The sequence below is a fragment of the Grus americana genome, chromosome 25 (assembly GCF_028858705.1).
Source record: "Grus americana isolate bGruAme1 chromosome 25, bGruAme1.mat, whole genome shotgun sequence".
Lineage (NCBI taxonomy): Eukaryota > Metazoa > Chordata > Aves > Gruiformes > Gruidae > Grus > Grus americana.
This window is the reverse complement of record NC_072876.1, coordinates 545,320-569,357: the sequence shown is the minus strand read 5'-3', so window position 1 is coordinate 569,357 and position 24,038 is coordinate 545,320. Positions and strand designations below refer to the sequence as shown.

Genomic DNA, 24,038 nt, shown 5'->3' with positions numbered 1-24,038 from the left:
GAAACCATCCTCGTGCCATGCACCGGATGGAGAAGCATGTTCCTGCAGGTCCCATGGGATTGTTTATACCTTTCCTGAAGTTTGGCAGCTGGGGCTGGGCTCGACCGAAGAGGTGGAAGTGCTGAGCGAAGCAGGAGCATGCTACGCCTCTTCCATGCAGTGCCTGTTGAATCCCTGGGGGCCTGACGCACATAATTGGCAGAGTTAATGCACAGAGAACACGAGCAATTTCTTCCAGTGTGCAAACACTCACGACCTTCCGACATGGACAAATATGTCCAAATATGTATTTGGACAACATAAGTGACACAGTATTTAGTAATATTTAATAAATACATCTGTTTAAAATGGCATTTATTCAGCATCTTGGCAGCAGCATTAAGTTATTAAGGCTGAAAAGACACAAGAAATCTACTGAATTTCTCCATATTTTTTTAACTATCACCCAGCCAATGAAGACAGATGGAGGGCAGTTTGATTTTGGTTCAGTAACCCCAGATTTGGGGAACACAGTGCCGGTACAGGCAACCTTCTGGAGCCTTATAAAGCACAGTGCTGGAAGGGAGGTGAAAAGCTAATCCAGCTCCTTGTTTTTCCCCTCCAAAGGATATCCAAGAATCAGGCAAGGACAAACCCCTTCCAGTAGGGAGCAAATATAAGCAGTATTTCCAAATCTAAGTCAGCGTACCGCACTGCATCCACCCCTTGTGTAACACCCTCTGGCTTTAAGTGTCTTATACAAGGCTTTACTCACTCAGTACTGAGCTGTTCCTAAGCCGGGATTGACGGAGAATCCTATTTAGGAAAACACCCTTGATGAAGAAAGCACGAAGCAAAGAGGAAATTTTGCATGGATGTTTCCAAGAGTGACGGCATGGTAAAGCAGGGACCATCACCAGGAGGGCTTCCGGGGCACTTCGGATGGCTTGGTATAAAAGAGGAGCCTTGATTCAGCCCTGAGCATCTGAGCTGGCTGTGGTTGAGGATTACAAGAGCTGTTTTGATCAGGGGAAGAATTCTGTTTTTAGCACAGGCAGCAATTAAAATAGCTTGTGAATCTAAACACCTCGGGGAACTGTCATAAAAGAAGGCAGAAAATCCATCTTCTGGACTCCACTGCAGCCAGAAATGAGCCTGGAGAAAGCAGAGGAGACAAGAGCTTGAGGTTCACTTGGTGAAAAAGGACAACCTGAGACACCGAGCCAGATACGCCCATTTGATCTCAAGATGGCTGAGGAGGATCTCCGGGGTTCGAGCACTCCCTTCTCGCTCTCCTTTTCGGGCAGTGGCTTTCTTGCCCTGTACCAGGTCGGAGTGGTGCAGTCCCTCCTGGAGCTGGCTCCTGAACTCCTCAAGTCTGCATGTAAGGTCTACGGGTCATCCGCTGGTTCGATCATCGCCGCTGCCGTGGTGTGCGGCATCAGCCTTGGTAAGACAATTATTGTCTAGATTTCCTTACCACAGATTTTTTTTTTTCATTTCAAAATAGAAATAGAGGAGCTGATACCTTAAAGCACCAGTGGGGATGTGATACTGGTGTAACTCCTATCATTCACAAGGCATAAAAGAAATCTGCAGATGTTGCCACTTTTGGCAGCCACCCTGGAACAATTTTGGATAGTGTAAGCTGAAAAAGCTGGTTATTGCTGTCTGACTGTTATCTCAGATGGCTGGGTAGATATTGCATGGGTAAATCTGGACGTACCTGTATTTTATTGGCTCATTTCCCTGCTCCTGCTGAAGGAGCAGATCTCCTTCTCTTCTGCTATGAGGTCTGATGCTGAGATGCATCCCAAAGCAAGTCAATGCGGCCGCGGTGGGCGGATATGCCCAAGTAAAGCCCCTTGTCCCCTATGGATCCGGTCCCTTGGCATCTGTAGCTACCAAGGGACACGAGTGGCAGTCACATAGGTATCTATAGCACTGACAGCCCTGTCTGCATGTTGCTTTGGGTTATCCCACTCACCTTTCCCAGCATAAGGGAAGATGTGATGCGATTCCCATTTCCACGTAGTGGAACACCTCTGAACCTCTTTAGACAACGTGGAAATGGGCCCCACGAGCAATAAGATCATCTATGTGTAGAATTAATTCAGAGCAGTTAATCCACTTTTAATAATCACATCCTCCCATATTTCCAATTAGTGTCCATGTGTAAATAAGTGTACACAAGACTTAAGTCTTCGAAGGCTGATCCAACCCCACTTCAAGCACTGGGGACATTTAGGAGGAGCAGGGGTTTTAGGGTCCAAGCCTCTGGTGAATGTTAGAACCACTCTGCTGGAGCTAAAAATAATTCAAAACTTTGGCAAATATGTTTAGACAAAGCAGAATGGAACCTTTCTGCCCACATGGGGATGACCTCCTCTACAAATCAGCAAGGGCCCCAAAACTTTCCTCTCTGATTCCTCATGCTGGATGGAGCTGGGACTGTCCAGCAGATATAAATCATTGGTAACTGTTCTTGCTGTGGGCATCAGCACTGAAATATGGGTCTGCTTCACTGGGGGTGGTTAGGCACCATCCACTTAGAGGTGCTCAGATGATCTTGTTCCCAAAACATCTTCCCCGGGGGAAGAAAAGACCTTTTGGGCAGTAATGACTCTGGTTGGATTTCTAATAAGGAAAATGAACGTGGTACAAACTCTGCCCAACGCCCATTAGGGAGGACTGGGGCAAAAAGAGGGATAAAGGTGTGTTGGGCTCCTGGTGGGGTGTCCCACGGGGTGGCTGCAGTCATGTACCCAGCCCCTGCCCTGACCTGGGCTGCTGAGGAGCTCTGAGCTCTCCGAGCCAGGCTGTCCTCTGCCACCCCCCAGGTCACCTCCTGGGCACACGCTTGTCACCACCAAGCTGGTGCAGGCAGGGACAGCCACAGCATTGCATGCCAGGGTCATCCCTTGCTTGCCCGGAATCAAAGCCCCGTCCAGAGCCAAAGCCCCAAAGCTGGGGTCAGCTCTCCCTCCTACCCAGAAGCTCGTGGGCAGTTTTCCCAGTTTTCCCCCACTTCCAGGACACAGAGCAGCCAGACAGCTGCCCGCTGGCGCATCACCTGCCTGGGGTGTCTCCGTCTCTTTTGGCATCCTCGAGGACCCTGCGTGAACCCGCCGAGCACTAATCATCATGCCACATGGCCTGAACATCCGCTCAAACATTTATAACCCCTCTTAATACCTGTGTTACTCCATTTGCCTTCGAGACACTCCATCTAATCCATCTGCGTGTCCGTGCTTTTAAAGCAATCTCACGGGACAGCCCCAAAACCTTTTTCCCTAAAAGACCATGGTGCTAAGGCAAGCCTGTGGCTTTGTGCTGCTCTAGGGTCCCTGGGAACCCACCTGGGCACAAGGACGGCTCTTTGCAGCATTGAGCAGGACAAGCTTTTTGCTGCAAGAGTTTAACCTCCCAAGGTGCGTTATTCTCCCAAGCAAGCGCATTTCAGCAAAGGGACCAACCTCCCTCCCTGAGATCAGGGTGACCATGGGGTTTGCTGCATCCCTTTTCTCCCCCATCACCGCGCAGCCTTTAAAACCTGGTGTCTCATGAGCCCTTGGCCGGGGCTCTGCAGCTCTGCTCCTTTAATCCAGCTTCTGAGACGTGCAGACGCATGTAATGACTATTAACACCGGCTGGGAGGTCACCAGGGGAGCTCAGATGAACAGGGAGTCCCAGCACAATGGAGCCAGGGTGCCTGGCTTGCAGGAAAACCCTAAGCAGTCCCAGCCCCTCCGTGAAACCTGGGGCTGCCCACGTGCAAATTCGGAGGTGGAAGGCAGGAACGTGTTGTGCAAGTCACATTGGCACCGATAACTCCATGTCTGCACCTGCATCCCCTTCCTGGGGCTCTTTGGAGCCCTTCCCGAATCCCTGGCCAGGCACTTCTTCAGCACCCGTCTCCGGTGCAGATGACGATTTTACTAGTGGGGTTGCGCTCAGCAATATGTTGTCCTTTGAGGACATCATGGGGGTGATCTTCCCCTTTCTGTCCTGCCACAATGTCCCCCACTGTAGCAGCAGTATCATCCTGGGGTCATGCATAGGGGCTGCAAGACGCTTTATTTGTGAGGAGTGTTAAAATAGGATTAAAAATATAATGGTTAGGGAAGCAAGGATATTGACTTTCTCTCTATCTTTCCTCCTCACTGCTCTGTGTCAGACGACCTAAAGGAATTTTTCTTTGCCATGGCAAAAGAAGTCAGGAAAACCATCCTGGGCCCTCTCTCTCCCAAGTGCAGCTTGCTGGCCAATATCAAGACTGTTTTGCAGCGGATGCTACCAGAGGACTCCTACCAGCTGGCTTCAGGGCGGCTGCACATCTCGCTGACGCGGGTGATGGACGGCCAGAACGTCATGGCCTCTGAGTTCAACTCAAAGGAGGAGCTCATCCAGGTAAAGGCACCTTCCTCTGATGCCATAGGAAGAGCTCTGCCTACTGCTTGGGGTGGAGGTACCTAAGTGTTGATGACTTCAACAGCACTGTTTTCTACCCAAGACGGGGACAGTGTCAGGAAGCCCTGCCAGAGCTGTGGTCCCACCACAGTGAGCTCCATCAGGCTTGGATGGAAGGAGGAAGATGTTGTCAGGTCCAGAGCCAGCTGGGAATAAATCATGCTAAAAAAGCAGAAGGTTTGTTTTCAGCCTCAAAAAGCTGATGCTGGTATGTTGGCCAGCTCTAATAAGTGCTAATGACTCTTTACAAAGAGCTGTGTTAATGCTAACATGACCTCTCAGCTTTCTGGACAGGTCTCCCCTCGGCCAAGTCCCATTGGCAGTAATTTTCCTCGTTGCCTCAGCACTTTCCTGGGAGCTGGACAAAGCGTCTGTGCTGCCAAACAACAAGCAGCTGATTAACCAGTAAATTAGCTGCTGGGGAAAGAATCCCAGGGTAAAACCCTAACAAAGCTGACCATGAGGTTGTGGGTTTGCTTGTCCCAGGGAGACAGTAGAGGATGGCAAGTCCATGGAGATGTAGGAGTTCACCCTGTGGTGCCTGCCCCAGGTCAACCCAGGAGCCCGGGATGCTCGTTCCCAGCTGATGAGATTGGTGGAAAATAGTTGCAAGCGATTCAGCAGTGGCTTTACCATTGATAAATCTCAGCAGAATGAAAATGCATTGTGAGAATGTCTTGGTTTTGTCCAAAAACCCGCAAATACAAAAAATGACCCCAAAGCTTCACCTTGCCACCATCAAAGGGCAATGTTTGGACAGTGATATATAGATATACAACACTTATATTGCTGGCAGCTATAAAAATAAAAAATGAAGTGCTATGTCCTTCTCAAGAGAAGTGTTTCAATTTGACTGAAATGAGATGTTTTCCCCTTCTTGAAACCTTTCTTCTTGACACAGTCAAGTGCAAAGTCCAGGTGGTACTGACATCCTGGCTCCATACGATTTGTCAAGCCTGAATTCACAGGCACCCAGTCAACAGCTTTTGTCCAGGAGAACTTTGACAGGAACATTTACTTCTGCAATCCGTCTCCTCCCCCAGGCTCTGCTCTGCAGCTGCTTTCTTCCTATCTACTGTGGATTCATCCCTCCATCCTACCGAGGTGTGGTGAGTGTTATTTCCAATAAAACATATGCTCCCAGGAGTATGTTCTTGGGTTTGAAATTCACATTCCCTTGAGTAGAGAGCAATATATATGTTAGGCTCTTCTTTAGTTAATGGAGGATGATAAAGCCTTTTAGCTTGTTCTTCATCCCATCCTAAGATGATAGCTGGGTGGAATTGCCATCTGGAGAGCCCTCTCCTACGGACAGAGCCTGGATGACTAGATCTTGCCTTGCAGATCTCCAAAGTAAGATGAGAGGACGCCCACACTCGGGACTTTGACACGCAATCCAGTTATCCTGGGCAGGATCTGTCTGCAGTGCAGATGTCTCCATTAGCTCAGGTGCAGACTTGCATGGCTGAAATATCAAAAGTTTGTGGGAGGATCCTCCCCCAACTGTGTGCATATTCATACTCTGTGAAACACTGCAGTGAAGTCAAGAAATTTGGGCTGGCTTGTTCCTAACCCTCAGTGAAGGAGGAGCATGGCAGTGTGGTGGTGAAGCATGGGCAGATGGACCACAGAGCCCGCGCATCATAACCTGCTTGTGTGTCAAAGCTCACAAAGCCACAATACCAGATTTGCAGCTGGAACAGAGCTAGGATCCTGCCTTGACTCTTGTTGGTCTGCACTGATTGAGCCTATTTAGTCCTCAGATGTCTGTACCTGGCTGTCAGGTCAGATCTCCAGCTTACCCAGGACTGCAGGGCTTGCCCACAAAGTTTGCAGGACACAGAGCTTGGCGCCGTTGCTGCATGAGGCCCCTCTGCACTGTTATTTCACGAGCATTTAATTTGATGAGCTGCAGTCCTTGCAATCTCAAATCCCACTGAGGCGGGTGGTAAATTCAGATTCCTTTTGGAATACAGTGAACAACAATTTCCTTGCCCAGTGAGTAATCCTCCAGGGATTTGCAAGCAATTATTAAATGTGGGAGCCCTACTGCTTGAGCTCAGGACTTGAAATCCATACGACTCTGCGAATTCAGTGATGTTTGAATTGGCTAATGACTGCCAAAACAATTTTACAAAGCTTTGTGAATTAAAATAATTCTATTTTAATAACTGCTGTGGATTACAGAACGTGGCTGAGGAGCTGGCTGGGTGCCACGGGCAGGGCAGCAGAAAGAGCTGGCAAAGGATAAAGAGCAAGGGGGTGGGAAGAGATGCTGTTGCAAGTGCGAAGGGAGGACTATCTGGGACTGGCTCAAGACAGGAGGTATCCCCTTTGCAGCTGCTTGCTTTCCTCTTGGTGACCCTGCCCTTGCACGCTGTAGCAATTCTCAAAGCAAACCCTCCCTCTGCTCTTCCCTCTCAGCGATACATTGATGGAGGATTCACTGGCCTGCAGCCCGTTTCCAGCTTGGAGGAAGCCGTGATCACTGTGTCCCCATTCACTGGAGAGCTCGATATCTGTCCACGGGATTGTCCCGCTATCTTCTTCTGTTTCCAGATCTTCAATGGCAGCATCCAGATCTCAATAGAAAACCTCTGCAGGATTAGCTATGCTCTCTTTCCACCTAGCACCTTGGTAAGCCCACCAGGTCTTCTTCCCAGCTTTGTTTTGGTTAAAACAAATTAATGCTGGACCTGCCATCCCAAGCTTTAAGGTTCAGCTCAATCTCCATCGTTAATGAATCAGATTTCAAGGGCAGTGCATTTTTTTGGTGGACACTGCTGATGGGTGGACAGCTGGGGATGGCATCCACCCTGGTTTGACAACCTGCAAAGGACCACCAAAGGGTGGCTGGAAAACAGACTATGCTTGCTGCCTTCCCAAATGGGCCATCCCAACCCTCCACAGTCAAACAGCCTTGGACAGATCTTGCCGGTGCCTGGATGGAGAGCTCTTTAGTGACCTCAAGCATTTCTCCTTGCAGGTCTTGAACGACATTTTCTCCCAAGGGTACCAGGACACTGCCCTTTTCCTGTACAGGAACAGTAAGTGTTACCCCAAGACCCGAAGGGCAGCCCAGCAGTGTGACCCACTGCCCATCGGCATTGCGTGGCCAATGCAACAGGCCCAATATCAGCCCTTTCTTTTTGTGCCTCACAGATGCTTTTGGCTTTAACTACTTCGACGGCAATTTCCGCTTCGCCAGCATGTGTGGGAAGAACAACTTCACACAACCCAAGAGGTCATTCACCGGCCTATTCAAAAGGGTACCGCAGGGTCTGGCTCCTTGCTTCCTGCCAGGTAGAGGATTTGGGGGACTGATCTTGGGTTTTGGGGGTGGCTGCTGCAGTCTTATATTTAAGTATTATATTGCAGTATTATATTTAAGGCATTATTGAGTTATTTATTATAGCAAATATTTCTAGCTCTGCAGTAGCCATTCACAAAGAGGCTTTGTAAGAGCAGCATAAGCTGGATTCTGGCCTGGGCTTCAGTACCTACAGGCTGAGCTGCAGCAAAAGTTGCTGGACAAGAGGAATTATTGCATTTATTGGGTTATTTCTAGTTACTGGTCTTTATTTACTTCTGTGTTGTCATTCATGGGCACAGGCTTGGCTCTCTGGAGGAAGGAGCAGATGACTGGACTGCAGGATCCACTGTCAAAGGTCCTGTTGCAGCCGTACAGGCTGCCAGCTTTTGTCAGAAAGGGGTAAGAACATCTCAATAGAGGCATCGAAGCTGAGAGTGATACAGAAACCAGGGGCTGTGCCTTCAGCAGTGGCAAGACAGCTGAAGGGACACGGTGCAAGATTAGCACGAGGCATGCAGGCGTCCCTTCAAGCCCAGTGTTGGGGTGTGCAATGGGCTGTCGCATCCTTCTGACGGCAGCTCCGCAGGGAACACACAGAACAGTGCGGGCTAGTAGCAAGTCTCTCCTTTTCCATGGACCAGGGCAAGCTGATGCACATCTGCTGGTTATGGAAAAGAGTATTACAGTGTGCATTTACCATTAGCACCTTCTGCCTATTGTTGCATTTACCAGTCATTAAAATCTGCCTGTTTATTTTGGTTTTGCAGGCTGAAGAAGCTGTGGGGGCTGCTGGAAGGTATGAGCACTGTGGCAAAACAGTTCCAGAAGCTCCTCCAAACCATGGTGCCTGGTTTGCCTAAGAGAGCTGTGGTGAGCAGGTGAGGTGCTCAGGGGATGCAGACCATTGGCAGAGGGAGGGCAGGGTGCAGAGCAGGGAAACCCTGGTGGACCTCACCCATGGGTCACTGATGCTGACCACGGCTAAAAATTCCAAATCTGGGACACCTCACATTAAGAGTAGCTAATTTTTGTCCCCATTATATTATTTATTTAGTGACACCTGAAAGAAGCTATGAACTAGCTTAGTGCCACTTCTCTATGGCAACATACTCTTCTTCCAGAGCACTTACCTGCTGGGCTCTGTCCCAGCAGGACATCAGGCACGTTCACCAAGATCCTGAGAGGTGTTTTGGCACTAAACTCTCAAGGATTCAAGGCATTTAACTTGTCACACAGATAGTTTTTAAGCCATACCTCCCTAAAACCTGCTTGCAAATTATTTCGTGTGCAGCTGGCGAAGAGACTCGCACAGAATGATTTCTCCCGAGCCATGAAAAAGCCCGTCAGTATCATCAAACGTCCCTGGGGCTACTTGTCCCTGTTCATCGACCCTGACTCAACTAACTGCCCGCTTGTTCCCTTAGGTAACCATCCTGGATGTGCCCTGGGGGTCTCTGATGCCACTTGGTTCTGCTGCCCCAGGAAGCGGAGGGTGTCACTGGAGCTCAATTCACACAGCGGCATGGCTGCTGGTATTTTATGGAGTTTTTTGGGAGTGGTTGGTTTTGGTTTTTTTTTTTCACTTGGGGAAACCGGCTGATTTTGTTTCCAGTGCTGCTGCCTCGGCCCCCCTGCCCAGGCCTGACCTGCTTTAACATGACGGCCGAATATGCACAGGGGAGATCGACCATCTTTACTCGCATGCGTGTACAGCCCAGTCGCCCGTTTCCCCGGCCACTGCACTTGCTGATCACCAGCAGCATCCCTCCCCCGATTTAATGCAGATTAAAGGGCAGGCATTTGCCAGGAAATGTCACATTTTGAGTGTTTGCCTTCCACTCAAAAACTTTCAGAGATTCATCAAACAGAAAACAGGGAGAGGGAAAAGCCTTAGGGAACATCACACTGTTTATCCAGTTTCCTGAAGTTATTTTACCAATTACCTATTCTTCAGCTTCATACACCTTCGGAGGCTTGCTTCTCCTGCCCATGGAGGTAGGCACACATTCGGAACCCTCAGAATTAGCAGCTGTGGAGAAGGATAGAAAAACTTAAAGATTAACCTCCTCCTATTTCAAAGTACCACAGTCTTGCAGACTGCATCTCCTATTGCACCGAGAGAGCTGACATTTCACAAATATATTAGTTCTTTTCATGCAATTTTCTGTAACTCGCTGCTACAAACAGCGTACGGACCAGGCAAACACACCTCGTGTTGCTGGTCTGTACATAGAATGAATTGGCAGTGCTCTTAATCATCCCAAATACATTTTGTACATCAGATGCTGATGGATTGGCTTTACCCCAACTGAGTCTCCCCTGTTTGTTGGTTCCCAATGGGCAACAAACAGATCACAACAGCACAGGCTGTTTATTTGAATAAACACCTTGTTTAATTGCACAAAGGGAAATGCTACAGTGGGAAGTTACATCCCAAGTGCCCTGGAGATTGCAGGCATGAATGTGGGGAATAGCTGAAGGCTGCAGTGATGTAAACAGATTCAAAGTTAACTATGAATGCTCAGTGAAAGACAAATATTTATGTTCTATCTCTGGTTGAAATCAATGACCTGGAAATATTTTCTCTGCAATGAGCTACCTAAAAGAAACCTGGATGCTTATTTGCATTGGATCCATCAAAACTTCCTCCTGTCTTCCTTCCATCCTGGATGGATTTACATCTCAACCCCTGCAGCCAAAGCTGGGCTGCTCAAAACCTGCTCATGAACTGTGACTATGTTCCTGCCACAGATCGAAGTAGAGAGGGCACAGAGACACCCACCGCTCCCTGGGCAGGAGCGGGACCAGTCCGCTTGTCATTTGCTTTTGGTCATAGTGCACTTCTGCTTTCCCTCCCAGGCTCTGCAACAGCCCTTCTACCAGGGTCCTGGTCCTCCTAGCAAGCACCACCACCTCCAGGCAGGATAGAACCATTTCAGTCAGCCTCAGGCAGTTTCACTATCCTTATTCAAATGGGAATTAAAATCCCCAAAAGAAAATTCTCATATAGGAATTGGACATCCAAATCCACTAAATTTGTCTGCAAAACTCAGCCACAAACAGGAGCACTACATAGCATAGCGCTTGATCATAAAAAGTTAGTAAAACTTTGAGAACTTTAGCAAAAAACAACCTACAAGAACACACAGACCAAAACTGTCACAGCACAGAGCCCTCCTGCTCCAAACATGCAGAGATGTGCAAGATATAAGTATTTAATGACTCATCATTCAAATCAGCTGTCTTTTGCTCTATTAATTCCCCACCTTTTCAAGCAAGCATATGTGATGCTGTCTCCTCTGCATGAGCTGGGAGCTAATGGCAAAAGGAGGCTTTGCCGTAGGCAAAGTTTGGCATCTCTTTGAATTATCCCTTTGAGCTTGTTTCACCCCTAGGGAAGCAAGCCGGGAAACCTGGCTGCACCCAGTTCAGACCAGCTGCAACAGAAACTGTCTTCAGCCTGAAATGCCTGCTTTAAAGGTGGGTCACAGGAACCACCTGGGGTCTTTGGGGGGATAGAGGGGGTGCTGTGGCCCTGCCTGTGCTGGTGACATTGCTGCCACAGTGTGTTCTTCAGTGCAGCTCAGTATCTGTCTGCGGCCTGGGTTGCAAGTGGCTCTTTCTCTCTTTAAAAGATGAACTGAGGCCAAAGGCAACAGCAGGGTCAAAAATGTTCTTCTGTGGCTGGCATTATCCTAAAGGGAGTAAAACCACATTGGCCAATCTGACAGACACTTCTGGCAGTTCTTGTGAGACAAACTGCATTCAAATACCTGACGAGGGCTGCTTCCCTCCCCCCTGTTTTCTGCAGTGTAATGGGATAAGTGGGTTTTGATATCCTTAAAATACTGGCCCCATACCACTGTCTTGTTGCTCGTCCTGGTCTGCATCGAACTCAGAGATGTGAAGCCTGAGGTGGACAGGATGAGAGTTTGGAGACAACCTAAGTCAGCAGGAGCTTTCTCTCCCACTGCAGATTTAGTGAGAAGGGGAGTCCTGGCGCCTGAGCCATGCAACCAAGCCAAACAAAACCAAACGCATCCAGTCCTGCCTGTGTCTCTGCCTGTTGGCTGCAGATGCTTTATGCCAGATTCTGCTTCTAGTCTAGATATTAAAGAGGGTGCAACTTATTGTTCAGTTGTCCTGGTGGGCACATGGATAAAAATGCAAATGCTTGTGGTTAACCTGGTAATCCAGCCTGAGCCTTGCTGGTGTGTTCTTTGGAGATATTCTGACTTATTTGGGAAAATGGGTGCAAGTTGTGTGCAGGTTTATACCCTCACTTATTTGGTAAAACCAATCATATTACAGTATTGTGCAGATAAACAGTAAAATAGCCTTTTCATGGCCTAGATCATGAGGGCTTTTCCTTCCCACACCTGAAAATTCTGATGTACTTCTCCCCTAGAGACTGAGAGCCCTGACTTACCTCTTGGTTGCTCTCTAACAAATGAGTCTTGAGTCCTTCCACAGGTGACCTTAGGTTGGTGAAAAATGTTGCAGCCCAGCTGCAGACCAGAGACCAAGAGACTCCTGATAGCCCAAAGCCTGCCCAACCTCCAAAGAAACCTGGTTCCTACTATGTTGCTTTCAAAAGCTCCACATAGTTCAGACTGATGAAGCCTTTAAAAAAAACAAGCATGGAAACAAACTGTACAGCCTAACTTTGTGTCCTGCATTTCTACAGTGGGCCTCTTCCCATAGGTAGAGTTGTTTTATTTTCAATGGAAATGTCTTCTTTGCTTTTATTTTATGTTTTCCAAGCTTTTATTTTTAGATCTGGAATGGTAACAGTCCTGTTCCTTCCCCTTTATATTCCTCATTTGGTGTATCCTCATAGATACAGCAGAACAATGTTTGGGTCTTTTTTCACCATTTATTTATGTGGCAACATTTTAAACCATCATCATGTTGGAAAAGCGGTGTAATTTTTCCTAAGCTGACAAATTCTGAAATGTTGAAAGACTCAGAAAAAGAAAAAGAAAATAAATAATAAAATTGAAAGAAATGTTGCACTCCAGCACATACTTCTTCGTATTCCACTAGTAACAATAAGACAAACTGGAATCTGAAATGCTGCAGGTTCCCTGGTTTTCCATGTCAAAACTGAAACTGGAGAGGACATTATTTTGCATAGGATTGCAGAAAACTAGAAGTTTGGATTTAAACCTGCCTTATATGTTGCTTAAAAACTATACAGGTAGAGGTTTACCTGTAGCTCTAATAAGCTTTTCTTGCACTTAAGTATTTACACGTGGCTGCACACCAGAGTAACTAAGTAGAAATTTTGATTTGATGGGCTCAGTAAACCCAGCTGTAACAGTGAGACACTGCTCCTTCCCTCACCCTTAATGAAATGATGCGTGGGCAGAACCTGTTACTACCTTGCAAGGTGAGTAAATGGCTTTCTTCATAGAAAGAGCTGTTTCTCCAAAGAGAAACCAGAGCCTAAGTCCTCAAACCTCACCCAAAACAAGTTCAGCGTGAGGCTTCACTCATAACCACTGACCCAAGAGGGAACTCTCTCCCAACCCTGATGTTCTCACCTACTCAAGTCTGCAAAAACCCAGCCAGCCTCTTTCGGTAGTGAGAGCCCTGGGCAAGTGTCACTTAGCTAATGAAAACTGATGGAGTAAAGGAAGTGCCTCTACCTTTCTGATGGTGGGGAAGGTGGTGTGAGGCTTCTTCTTCCACTTCATCTGCTGCCCAGCTGCTCTCTGGATTCTCTTTGGTGACATCCTCAGGGTCTGTGGCTCTGAAGCGAAGTACTCTTGTTTCCGGCTTCCAGTGCAGGGTCCCTTCACCCTTCTGACATGATTCATTGGTCAATGGAAGCATAAAGTCCTCATCAAGGTAATTTATACCAAATTCACCTGGTGGGAAGAGAATCCAGCTCTCACTGCTTGTTGCTCAGCTACCAGGTCTCCAGCAATGTGAGGCATGACCAGGGTTGACTAGAAAATAGGGGGACTGATGACCACAGTCCATGGCTAATCTGGGTTTCTGGGGCAGGGATCACCAAACATTGCCGCTTTGCAGATCAGTGGTTATCAGCCTAACACCACCGTCTAGGTCCTGGGGACCTGCATTCTCTGGAAAGCTCTACCATGCCCAGTGTGGCAAAGAAGAAGGGACCTAACACCATCAGAGGGGAAGGGGTGAACAGGGAGCTTCAGGAGAGGCCATAGAGAGGATGGGACTCAAGTAATCCTGGCAGTTCCAAGGCTGCAGGGATCTCTCTACCCTGGTCATTCTAGATGCACTGGCAGCATCTCCTACCTTCTGTCAGCAAACCAACATCGTAGGAGAAGCACCTGACCTACCTGCTCCTTACTCCCAATCACTTACTCAGTCTTTTTAAGAAGGAGACTGTGTCCTGGTAGCCATGGATATAAAACTGGTCCAGAACCTGCAGGGGGGAAGCGGCAGTCAGGGCAGATGGGCCAGCTATAGGGGCCTCATGGCTCTGGGTACCTGTAGAAGCAGCTCACTTGATGTGTGGGAAGCTGAAAAATATACTGCAAGCGACGGATGTTTCTTTTTGATATCTGTAGAATACAATCAGAGAGTTGGAAAGTGAAGAAGGCAGCAGGGCCATCTTTGGGACAGATGTCGTATTCACCAGCGAAAGCAGACACGGTGATCGTGGTCCGGGACACGAAGTTGGCCCGCCACATGCCGAGTTCCCCATCAATGTAACGCTAGGAGAGAAAACAAAGAACCCTGAGTCTTCCTCTTTTCAGAGAGAAGAATGCTATGTCACACGTGCATGCATTTGGGGTTTCTTCCCCACCCAGCCCCAAACCAGACTGAGGTACTGGGGCTACAGAGGTTCCCTTCCAGGGAACAGCCCTGACCACAGCCCCATGTGCTCCAGGTCTACACCCACCACCCCTTCCCTTCTAGCTAAAAAATTACTCTTTAATGAAATCGGGGGAAAGTGCAGCAGAAAGGAGTTGAGCTAACCCCACGGACGGGCTGAGGGTGGATGCTTTGGTGAGAAGGTCAGTTCTGTCTGCAGTGAGGTCAGATTGTGGGGCACCCAGGTTCAGTTCTTCCCTCTGCAGACACTGTGTGATCACAGCACCAAGCAAATTTGGTGGCAAACACGGGTATAAACATGTTTAATGCCACCACTGGAGAAAGGACAAAGGCTAGATGGACCTTTGGCCTGACCTGGGACAGGGTTTCCAGACCACAAGGCTACTCACCACCCCACGGTACATAGGAGGTAAAAGTCCAAAATACAGAGGGACGAAGCAGCTGCAGACCAAGGCCTGTGGGTGAGACGGAAAGCACAGACGTGAGCAGAGAGCCACAAAAACCTGTTGCCTTTGGGAATGGTGGCTCATCTGTGAGTCACAGAATCCCAGACTGGTCGGGGTTGGAAGGGACCTCTGGAGATCATCAAGTCCAACCCCCCTGCTAGAGCAGGATCACTTAGAGCAGGTTGCACAGGATTGCATCCAGGTGGGTTTTGAATATCTCCAGAGAAGGAAAATGCCAAAATGGGGACCCACAGCTGGGTTATTGGGCACCACTCGCTACTGTGGACCAGACCATGTCTGATATCCGTGGCCAGGGTTGGAGTAGTAGTAATCTGTGAAATGCCTCATTTTTCTCCCTGCGTACTCAGGCCCTGTAGATAACTCAGCCAGCAATCAAAAAGGGCTGATTTTTTAATTATTTTTAGTTTGTGACCCTGTCTGGGTTCAGGGGGTAGCAAGGACAGAAATCACGGCACGGACTGCTGCGTGGCCGCACGGAGAGGCAGTAAAGCTCACGCAGCTCCTTCCCTCACAGGGTGGCAGTGGCTGCTCTCACCTGAATGAGGTCCTCCTTCGAGGCAAACTCTGAAACCAGCACGCTTCTCCAGTCGTGCAGACGGGTGAGGATAATGTGCAGCTTTCCAGATACCAGCTGATGGGCGTTCTCAGGCAGGTGTTTGTTTAATACGTTCTTTAAGACTCTAAGGACTTTTCTTCCAGGAAGATGCCCCCAGAAAGAGGTTTTCAGAGCACTGAAGAAGGACAGCTTCATGTCATCTAAAGCAAAGCAAAACAATTACTCCACATCCCTTATATTATTATTTACGTACCTTCTAGGCTGCACTTCCACCTCGTAAATGCTCATAAAGAACCATTATTTTCATTAGGGCTGAAGCTCTCATGAGTGGATCCAGATTTTCCAAGGACCTTCAATATTGCAGGAAGCAGAAGTATTTTGATTTATTTTCCCATTTCCTCCATAAGACATCTTTAAAATTCTTTGAGATGTGGGAGAAAATTGACAGGAAATCTTTGCATACCATTTCCTCCTGTTGGCTCTGCATCTGCTCCCTAATGTATTTCTCAGCTCTGTGACTACAACTCTCTCTTCACTTCATGCAACAGCAATGCTGATCTTCTCCATATTCAGTATCTTCTTTCCCCTCTGTGTTTTGGGAATCTACCAACAACCCCAAATGCCTTCTTAGGGAGGGCACTTCCGTTTCTTATGAAAGATATGTTTACCATTATTCAAATTAATAAGATGCAATGACTTATTTAATAACTACATATAGCCTATTTTCTCTGTGCTGGTTAATTTACCAGTGTTTTCCACTGTTAAAGAAGTCAATGAAGTAAAATTCTGAGGAATCAACCACTGATTAAGGATAAGTGTTAAAAAAGTGATCTTTTGCAACTCCAAAACTTCCAGACATTCGATCTCTTTAGACACAGAATAAATGAAAGAGCATAGCCCTTACCTATATCACACTCACACAGTGCAACTGTAGCTACAACCGATCCTGAAGATGCCCCATAGATCTTGGATGCAGATTTCAGTATGCCAGGCGACAATTCCTGCAAAGCAGCTACCACTCCAGCTTCATATGCTAGCAAGAAACTGCAGCCTCTGAACAGTATAGAGAAAGGTCCTCCCTCATTTCCATTTATCTTCATCACCTCTGCTAACACCAAGCACTCAAGCCACAAGAAAGCAGCTGCCCAGGACAGCTTCAGAGGTTTTTTCTACAGCCAGCCAATACTCAGCTGTAGCTGTTCCCAGCTTGCTTCTGTTTCTGTCCATGCTCTTGCTGTCTTTTATCTGTTTGACATAAACCTCTAAGCCAAACGTCCAGTGAAACAACAGCAGTGGGCAGAAGTGGATGACGTGATGTCTTAATACCTAAGGCCACTCATTAAAATAAAATGACTACACTGCAATGTGTTCCTAAGGTGTGCACTTAGCTGCTGAAGCTCCAGGCGATGTGGAGGGCTACATGTGATGCTGATGTGTTGGGGAAGCAGCCCAGGGGCGGTCAGCAGAGCCCTCCAGAGAGAAAAGCTGCTTCCCCAAGCTGGTGGATTGCTTTAGTGGCACCCTGAGGTTTCAGCCCAAGTTTCCAGCCTCTTGGGAGGTAAGAAACAGCAAATATTCCCTGGTATACAAGAGTCTTACAAGATGCTGCTCAAAACTGTCTTGCCCCATTTGTAACAGGTTACCAAACCTCATCCCAGGGAGTGGAGAAGGTGACTGGATTATTAAAGAAATCACAACCCAAGTCATTCTCCTGGTTTCACAATTTCAGGGTTTGAGTTTGCCTACAAAAGGGTAAAAATACAGAGTCCGGGTAACAACTTGTGGCTTAATCTGCCTCCTGAGGTTTCTGTAGAGGAACAGGTCAATAAAGAAGTAAAGATGGGGGGAAAGTCTGCCAAACACAGTGATCTATTGATTATGCATCCAGAAATACAAAGCCTTCTTAGCCTTGCAGCTAGGTGAGACATTGGGAAACTGCTACAGGGAAAAGCAGCACTGAAAGCTGGGCAAGAGCAGAAACAGCTGTCCAACACAAACAGTAAGAGCTTGGACATATTTCTCTGAGATACCTGGAAATCTACCCAATGCTTTCAGGTAAAAAGGCTTCCAAAACCACCTAGGAGATGTTTCTCTCCCTCTTGCTGTGGGTTGAGGCAGTGCTGGGTGAGTTTTGTGGCTGGATATAGCCCTGATCTATGCAAGAGGCCTGCAAAGCAACCCTGATGATCACATAGCAGCTGTACTGGACATGCTGGTGCTAACAGGGCTGCAGTCTCCCCTAAATCCCAAACTCTTGCTGTCCAAGCACCATCGGCACAGTGTTAATGCAGGCGCAATTCCATGTGGGAGTAGTGCATGTCACCACCCAGCTCCACCCAGGAGCCAAGCCACTAAGCTCCTTGCACACACCTTGCCTGAGCATTGCAGATCCCACTGCTGAACTGCAAAGGAAAACTGAAGACTCAGGAAGAGAGGAATAAATGTATTCCATGCCTACTGAAGAGAACAAATGCACTGGAAATAGTTTTCCATCTATGCCATAAGGTGTGAGGAACCCCTAAGGATTAACTGCAATGAGAAGAGTCAATTCCAGAAGCTGCCCTGTGCTGCTTTTCGGATGCAAGAGGGATGTGGCATTTGAGACCCACTGGTAAGCCACGCAAAGGAAGCTCTTGAAGAAAAACTTTGATGCCCACCTCCAAGACAAGGGCAAAAAAAAAATAAAGCCAGCCTTGCAGAAGCAACAACATTCCCACTGCTTCAAGCCTTAGGTTCAAGCCCTCCTCCCCTAACACAGCAGCGTGGGCAGGGAGCAAGAAATGTGGCACATTATTACACTGCTTTCCAAACACAGCTGGACAACTGTATTACTCAAATCGCAAACCAAAACCACGGAGGCGGCCACACAGGCTATGTTTTATTCATAATCGCATCCCTGCATTATTGAGATAGTTTCTAAATCCATTTGTTTTAACTTTTTACCCAATCTTGCAGCACCAAGAAGTAAATAGTGTTTATAGTGGAAAATAAAGAGAAGCCAAGTCTCCACCTGCTTACTCCACACCAGCAGGTACTGCCATCTCTCCCTGTCTGTCTAACCCTCGGACTGCCCTGGTGTCTTTCAAAAGGAGCAAGGAGTGGAAAAAAAATAAATTGCAAACCTGTTGACACAACCCTGGGTGGGCTTTGTGTCAGTGAGAGGCACCCAGACCCCACCAATGGGGCTTGTAATGTAGAAGAAATCCAGGTGATGTGAGGAGGAGTGACCCAGATGGCATAAAGGGTAACTGAGAAACCCTGCTGTGAAAATGCAGTCGCTGTTTCTTGGCCCCTCTCTGCCCTGCACCAGGATGGGACACAGATTGCATGCATCCCTGCATCATGCCCTGAGGTTTAGATCTGGTTTACCAGGCCAAAAAGCCTCGTGCTGTTTGGCACGTGTCATGTCTCTGTCATTGGGTCAGAAACAGCTCCTAGCAGGGGAACACTGCTTATTTGTCTCATTTCTTCACCGCAGCTTTGGGGACAAAGCCAAGCTTGGCCTTGAGCAAACTGGCCATCTAGGGTGGCCCAGTCTGAAGCACCACTTCAGATAGCCAAATAAACAAAGGAATCCATGTGCATTCACAAAATGACTGACAATACAGGGCAATACCCAAACCAAGATTTTCCTCCTGTGGCATTAAAATGACCAAGAAGCCAACCCAGCAGCCTAGTCAGAACACAGCAGGGAACAGGCTGACAGATGCCAAGGGGTTATCTTGACTTCCCAAGGTGGCATATTTTAGCGTTGAGCTGACGCCAGATCGAAACGTTTCTTTCACAGATCTTCTGCAATGACAAAACTGTGACCTCAGGGCTGCACTGTTCTGGGAATCCAGCGGTGTTCCTAAGCCACGTACAGTTTCTGATGTGCAATTCATTTCAAGAGAAAGACTTTGAGAAATTAATTTCTGTGCATTTCTGTGGGACAATGAATCACCTCACCGCTTTGAAATGGATGTGCAGTTTGTCAGACTTCAAGCACTAGCACATACCTCAACAAATACATTAAATGTGCGGCGGATGAGCTGGTACTGCTGTGATTTGTGGAATTTAACTAGCTGTGAGCAGTAGGTGCGTTGCTTCCCATGCAGACCACTGGATGTCCAGAAATAGCATCTCCTGCAACTGAGAAAAAAAAAGGAAAAGCCACGTCTCAAATGTTTTTTCACTCAGTCACGTGTAACAGAAAATCATTTTCCCTTAGACAGCGGTGTCTGGCTACTCTAAATGCATCACCCTGGAGGAGGAAGCTTTTAGCTAGGCAGGATGTACAGGGCAAGAGGCAGAGGTCAGGAGGGGCTGAGCTCATCCAAGCTGTGTACTGAGTCACCTCCCAAAATTTCCTAATCCAGCTATACTTGTATCAGTGCCCAACACCGATCTAAAAGAGCCATGACACTTGGCAGATCCCTGGCAGGGACAAATCCTGTGCAGGACCAGGAAGGATTTTGAACCCTAAAGCTACTGATGCAAAAGGCACTTGAAAAAAGTTACTGACTGCAAGATGGTGAGCTGGAGAGGGCTCGTGGCTTGACAGAAAAGCAAAGCTCCTGCGAGATTTCCAGAACAGAGACAGACCACTCCTTGTTGCTCTCTCTCAGGGTCCACAGGGTTTAGCCCAGGCTGTATCCTCTGTTACATCCTGGAACAAAATGGTGCAAGTTCTGGTTTTGGCTTCACATTTACCATCCCACCACCAAAGGATTCATCAGTCTTCCCTACAGCCTGTGTCCTGTCCCCACATACAAGCCTAGCCTCCACTGCCTTGCTGCTTCTCAGAATAATCGGAAGCAACCTGTGATGCCACAGCATCCAAAACAGGGAAACTGGGCATTCCCTGCAGCTACAGTGGGGGGGAAGAAAGAAATCACTGTAGAAATTCAAGATAACAGTTTTATTTTGGGTTGGAATCTTCTCATGTAAGAGTCTAATCTTGGCAAAAATCAATTTATGTCTCTTCCACCTTCACAGAAGCTGAATGGGTTTGGTTGGTTGGGGTTTTTTTTTGGGGGGGGGTTGTTTGTTTATTTGTCTCTAAACTGTCTGTAAAGTGATTAATAAAGGAGTTTCCTTGGCACCTCCCCAGCTTAGTGCACTGAAACAGGAGCATGAACAAAGGTGTGTCTCTGACAGGGGTCTGAACTTGCCCACACGGAGGGAAACGCTGTTTCTCTCAGCTTGGCAACACACGCTGTGCTCACCCCGTGCAGCTCAAGTGTTATATCAGCACATAGCATTGACCTGGAAACAAATCACGCCTCACCAGAAAAGGCTGAGGCTGGTCCCAGAGACCACGGTCCCATCTGCCTGCCCTCCTTCCAAAACACTGATTTTGCCAGAGTTGACAACATGAACAACATTTTTGCCAACGATTTCATGAACAACCTTTATTATAAGTAGGAAAGGAAAAAAAAAAGGTATTAATGATCCATACTAGAACCTTGCCTTAACATTGGTACTTCTGTGACTTTGGCAGCTCCCAGAAGTGCCCCAACATACATTCCCCCCCCCCCCCCCCCAGTAACAGGAATGTGGCACACAAACCTCCAGACTATACTATATTTAACATTAGAGAAACCCTTCCCCTGCTCATGTGACAAGTATCTCATTCAGGCACCTGACATGACATCACTGTCTACAACAGCCAGATGAACTGTCCTAAGGGTGATGAAAACACTGACTTCACAGGTGTCCTACGGCTGCAGGCAAAGGCTGCAGCACAGGGTGCTCACAAACAGACTGCTGCAGCAAGGCTGAGTCTCTGCTGTGGATCCTTCCCTGTGCACATGGGGCTTTAAGGACAAGGAGGCATTTGAAGCAGATCATTTCCAGTCTGAGGAAATTAGTAAGATCACCCTGTTACACTAATAAACTACCTTAGCAGTAGATGTTACATGGTATCAGAGCAAAATGACATCATCCCCTCCTTCCAGGCAGGGGAGAAAAGCTGGGAAGAGCTGCCAGAGTCACACTCAACCATTCTGGTGTGTCTGTCCCCTGCAGTCATACCCACACTGCTGAGGTTTTTCAGTGCTCTTGGCTGTAGGCTTGCTGGTGCCTCCCAGGACACAAGTCAGCAGCCACAAAACACATTCTGGAAAGAGAAAAGCCCAAGGAAAAGGCAGACTTTGCTACTCAAACGTTTTAAGACCCTCACCAGCACAAGGATGCAGAAACCTACAGGCTCTGAGACAGCCTCTGACGATCTGACACGAGCAGTTTAACAAAAAGGAGATTCTCAGGCTCTAAAGATAAAAACCACAACTTGCAGAAAACCCTCCTTATCTTTTCTGGGGCATTTAGCATTTTCTACTAATAATGGCAGCCATTTAAAAAGCCAAAAAAAAATCAGGAGAACCAAACTCCGCCCCGGTTTGGGAGCGGGCGTTAGTGACAAGTGGCCCAGCCTGTTGCTCGGCCACTTGCCTCAGACACAGTCAGCAAAGAGGCAGCCGCGTCCCTGGGCCTTCCACCCTGAGCGCACCTCAGGGCCGCCGGCCCAGGGCGGACTGAGCGGTGAAACCCCTCAGAAGGGCCGAGGCCGCTGAAGGGGTCCTCAGGGCACGGCCGGGCGGCATAGCCCGATGGAGGGGTGACGGCCCTGCCTCGGCACCGCTAACAGAAGCCCCGGTGCGAGGGCAGACCCTGCCCCAAGAGCCGGGCACCCCCCGACCCTGGCGAGCAGCGGCCCGGCCGGGGCCGCCCTCCATTCCTCCCAGCCTCGCTCACGTCACACAACCGCCACCCCACTACACCTTTCTCTTCCAGCTCCATATCGTCCCACAAAAAGAATTAAATCCACTCATAGCAAAAAACCAAAACAAAACCGAATCCCAACGTGCCTTCCCCTTACATTTTTAAAGGCTCCCGACACACGCATGCGCAAGGCCGGCCTTGGCGGGGGCCCGCCATGTTGGAGAAGGGCAAGAGTGAGGGCAGGAGGCCCCGCCCCCCCACGCGGCTATAAAAGGCTGGGCGGGCGCCGCTGCCCCTCACTGAGGTGATGAGTTGGGCTGGGGCTGGGCTGAGCTGTGCTGTGGGTGGGCGGGCGGGCGGGCGGGCCTCGTCTTCCTTCCCTCCTTTTTTTTTTTTTTTTTTTTGCAGGTTAGATCTTCTTCTTAGGTTGCTCTGTGTATATTGATATTGTAGGTGGGACGGAATCTTAAGTCTGTAGGCTGGGGATGTTTGCCAGGTCTTGGAGGGTCCCAGGGGCACCAAGGGGTGTGGGGGGTGGGGTGAAGGAAGCCTCCCCTGAGTCATCTCTCCATGTAGCTCCTGTCTGTGTATTATAGCTGCTTTCCTTGAAGGCAAATGAGCAGATTAATGGGTCTAAAACAGCTTGTTAGGGTTTTTCCTATTCAGAGTTAGAAATAACAGCCCAAAAATTGAGGCTGAGAGAGCTCAGAAGGTCATGTAGTCCAGCTCTCCTATTCAAAGCAACATCAGCCAGGAGACAACCAAGGAGCTCAAGGTATGGTTTAGGTGTGTAGGAGTACTAGGTTTAAACAAAAAAAAGTCTCTCTGTTTGCAGGAGGAATTAATAAGCTTGAGTAGATGGGCCTGTGTGTCTCAGGGCTCCCCCAAACTCTTGGCAATAGTTGCAGCCTCCTGAAATGCAGCTGCTTGTGATGAAAGGCACCAGCTGCTTTGCACTGGGAAGAGAAAGAAACTGTAGGGAGAATTCAAAATATTTTAGCAATAAGGGCTTCAGAAACTTAAACAATGAAAAATAACAGTCTTTTTCCTTTTCTGAGCATACAGTCAGGTCTGGCTTTGTCTGGTGGCATGATGCTTCACTGAGGGAGCATCACTTTGAGAAGAACTGTCCTGCTGCTCCTTGTAGGTGTTTGGGGCTTTCCCAGCTCTGTTCTTGTTCAGCTTTAGCACTCAAAAGTGATTGCAAGCTCCCGGAGAGTTGGTAGAAGAAAGACTAAAGCAATTATAGAGAAGTTTAAGATCAGCTTTCCAGTCTTTAAATGCTTTGTACTTAAATGTGGCACCAAGCTCTCGGCAAACAGATGGTTTGACCTTCCTCCTGTTTTACTTGTCAGAGCGGGTTGGGCTGTGAGTCGCTGAGTGTTTGTCTGGGAGCGGAGCGGGGTGGCCGTGCCATCTGGCCTGTGGCTCCGGATGCGTTGTATTGCGCTGATTGTCAGCTTTTGGGATGGGGCCGGCGTTGATACAAGCAGCTCCCTGGCAGCACCTGTATGGTTTAGAGCCCAAGTGATGAAAATAAAGGCTTTTGGAAGGGAAAAGGATCGGTGTGGTGGTGTCATCCTGTCGGATGCAATCACACAATCCAGAATAAAGCTCTGTATTTTAAGGAACAGTCCTGCAATGGCGGTGACAAATGACTGGAGGAGACCAAATGGAGTTTGTTCTCCTTATGTCCATGGCATTTAAAAGCCACCAGGCTATGCAGCAT

At 48.2% G+C, this 24,038-nt stretch overlaps 2 protein-coding genes across 5 annotated transcripts; one reads left to right on the top strand and one right to left on the bottom strand.

The window, feature by feature from the left end:
• Positions 1-708: 708 nt before the first annotated feature.
• Positions 709-9,685, top strand: PNPLA1 (patatin like phospholipase domain containing 1). Its single transcript, XM_054804282.1, has 9 exons — positions 709-1,429; positions 4,157-4,389; positions 5,493-5,558; positions 6,874-7,086; positions 7,436-7,496; positions 7,612-7,752; positions 8,062-8,161; positions 8,530-8,640; positions 9,187-9,685. The coding sequence occupies exons 1-9, from the start codon at positions 1,228-1,230 to the stop codon at positions 9,188-9,190; spliced, it is 1,131 nt and encodes a 376-aa protein (XP_054660257.1). The 5' UTR covers positions 709-1,227; the 3' UTR covers positions 9,191-9,685.
• LOC129196565 (omega-hydroxyceramide transacylase-like) lies at positions 7,692-22,522 on the bottom strand. Of its 4 annotated transcripts, XM_054804284.1 has the most exons (10): positions 22,467-22,522; positions 20,112-20,255; positions 19,606-19,738; positions 15,587-15,807; positions 14,974-15,039; positions 14,254-14,463; positions 14,111-14,171; positions 13,414-13,635; positions 9,706-9,791; positions 7,697-8,420 (listed from the first exon to the last, which is right to left on the bottom strand). In XM_054804284.1, the coding sequence occupies exons 4-9, from the start codon at positions 15,800-15,802 to the stop codon at positions 9,706-9,708; spliced, it is 861 nt and encodes a 286-aa protein (XP_054660259.1). In that variant the 5' UTR covers positions 15,803-15,807; positions 19,606-19,738; positions 20,112-20,255; positions 22,467-22,522; the 3' UTR covers positions 7,697-8,420. The 4 variants fall into 4 exon arrangements, with proteins under 4 accessions (XP_054660258.1, XP_054660261.1, XP_054660259.1 ...); XM_054804285.1 differs by lacking the exon at positions 20,112-20,255 and having other exon boundaries at positions 22,467-22,521; XM_054804283.1 differs by lacking the exons at positions 19,606-19,738; positions 20,112-20,255; positions 22,467-22,522 and adding an exon at positions 15,861-15,958 and having other exon boundaries at positions 7,692-8,423; positions 15,587-15,782.
• Between the last annotated feature and the right edge of the window lie 1,516 nt (positions 22,523-24,038).

What these genes read in the sequence shown, in the direction of transcription:
- PNPLA1 (XM_054804282.1), top strand. Translation starts at nt 1,228, where the DNA reads ATGGCTGAGGAGGATCTCCGGGGTTCGAGCACTCCCTTCTCGCTCTCC. An exon ending in CAAAGGAGGAGCTCATCCAG is followed by an intron (nt 4,390 to 5,492) that starts GTAAAGGCACCT and finishes CTCCTCCCCCAG; the next exon opens with GCTCTGCTCTGCAGCTGCTT. An exon ending in GGCTCCTTGCTTCCTGCCAG is followed by an intron (nt 7,753 to 8,061) that starts GTAGAGGATTTG and finishes TCATGGGCACAG; the next exon opens with GCTTGGCTCTCTGGAGGAAG.
- LOC129196565 (XM_054804283.1), bottom strand. Translation starts at nt 15,895, where the DNA reads ATGAGCATTTACGAGGTGGAAGTGCAGCCTAGAAG. An exon ending in CGAAGGAGGACCTCATTCAG is followed by an intron (nt 15,040 to 15,586) that starts GTGAGAGCAGCC and finishes TCTCACCCACAG; the next exon opens with GCCTTGGTCTGCAGCTGCTT. An exon ending in CTCCTATGTACCGTGGGGTG is followed by an intron (nt 14,464 to 14,973) that starts GTGAGTAGCCTT and finishes TTTCTCTCCTAG; the next exon opens with CGTTACATTGATGGGGAACT.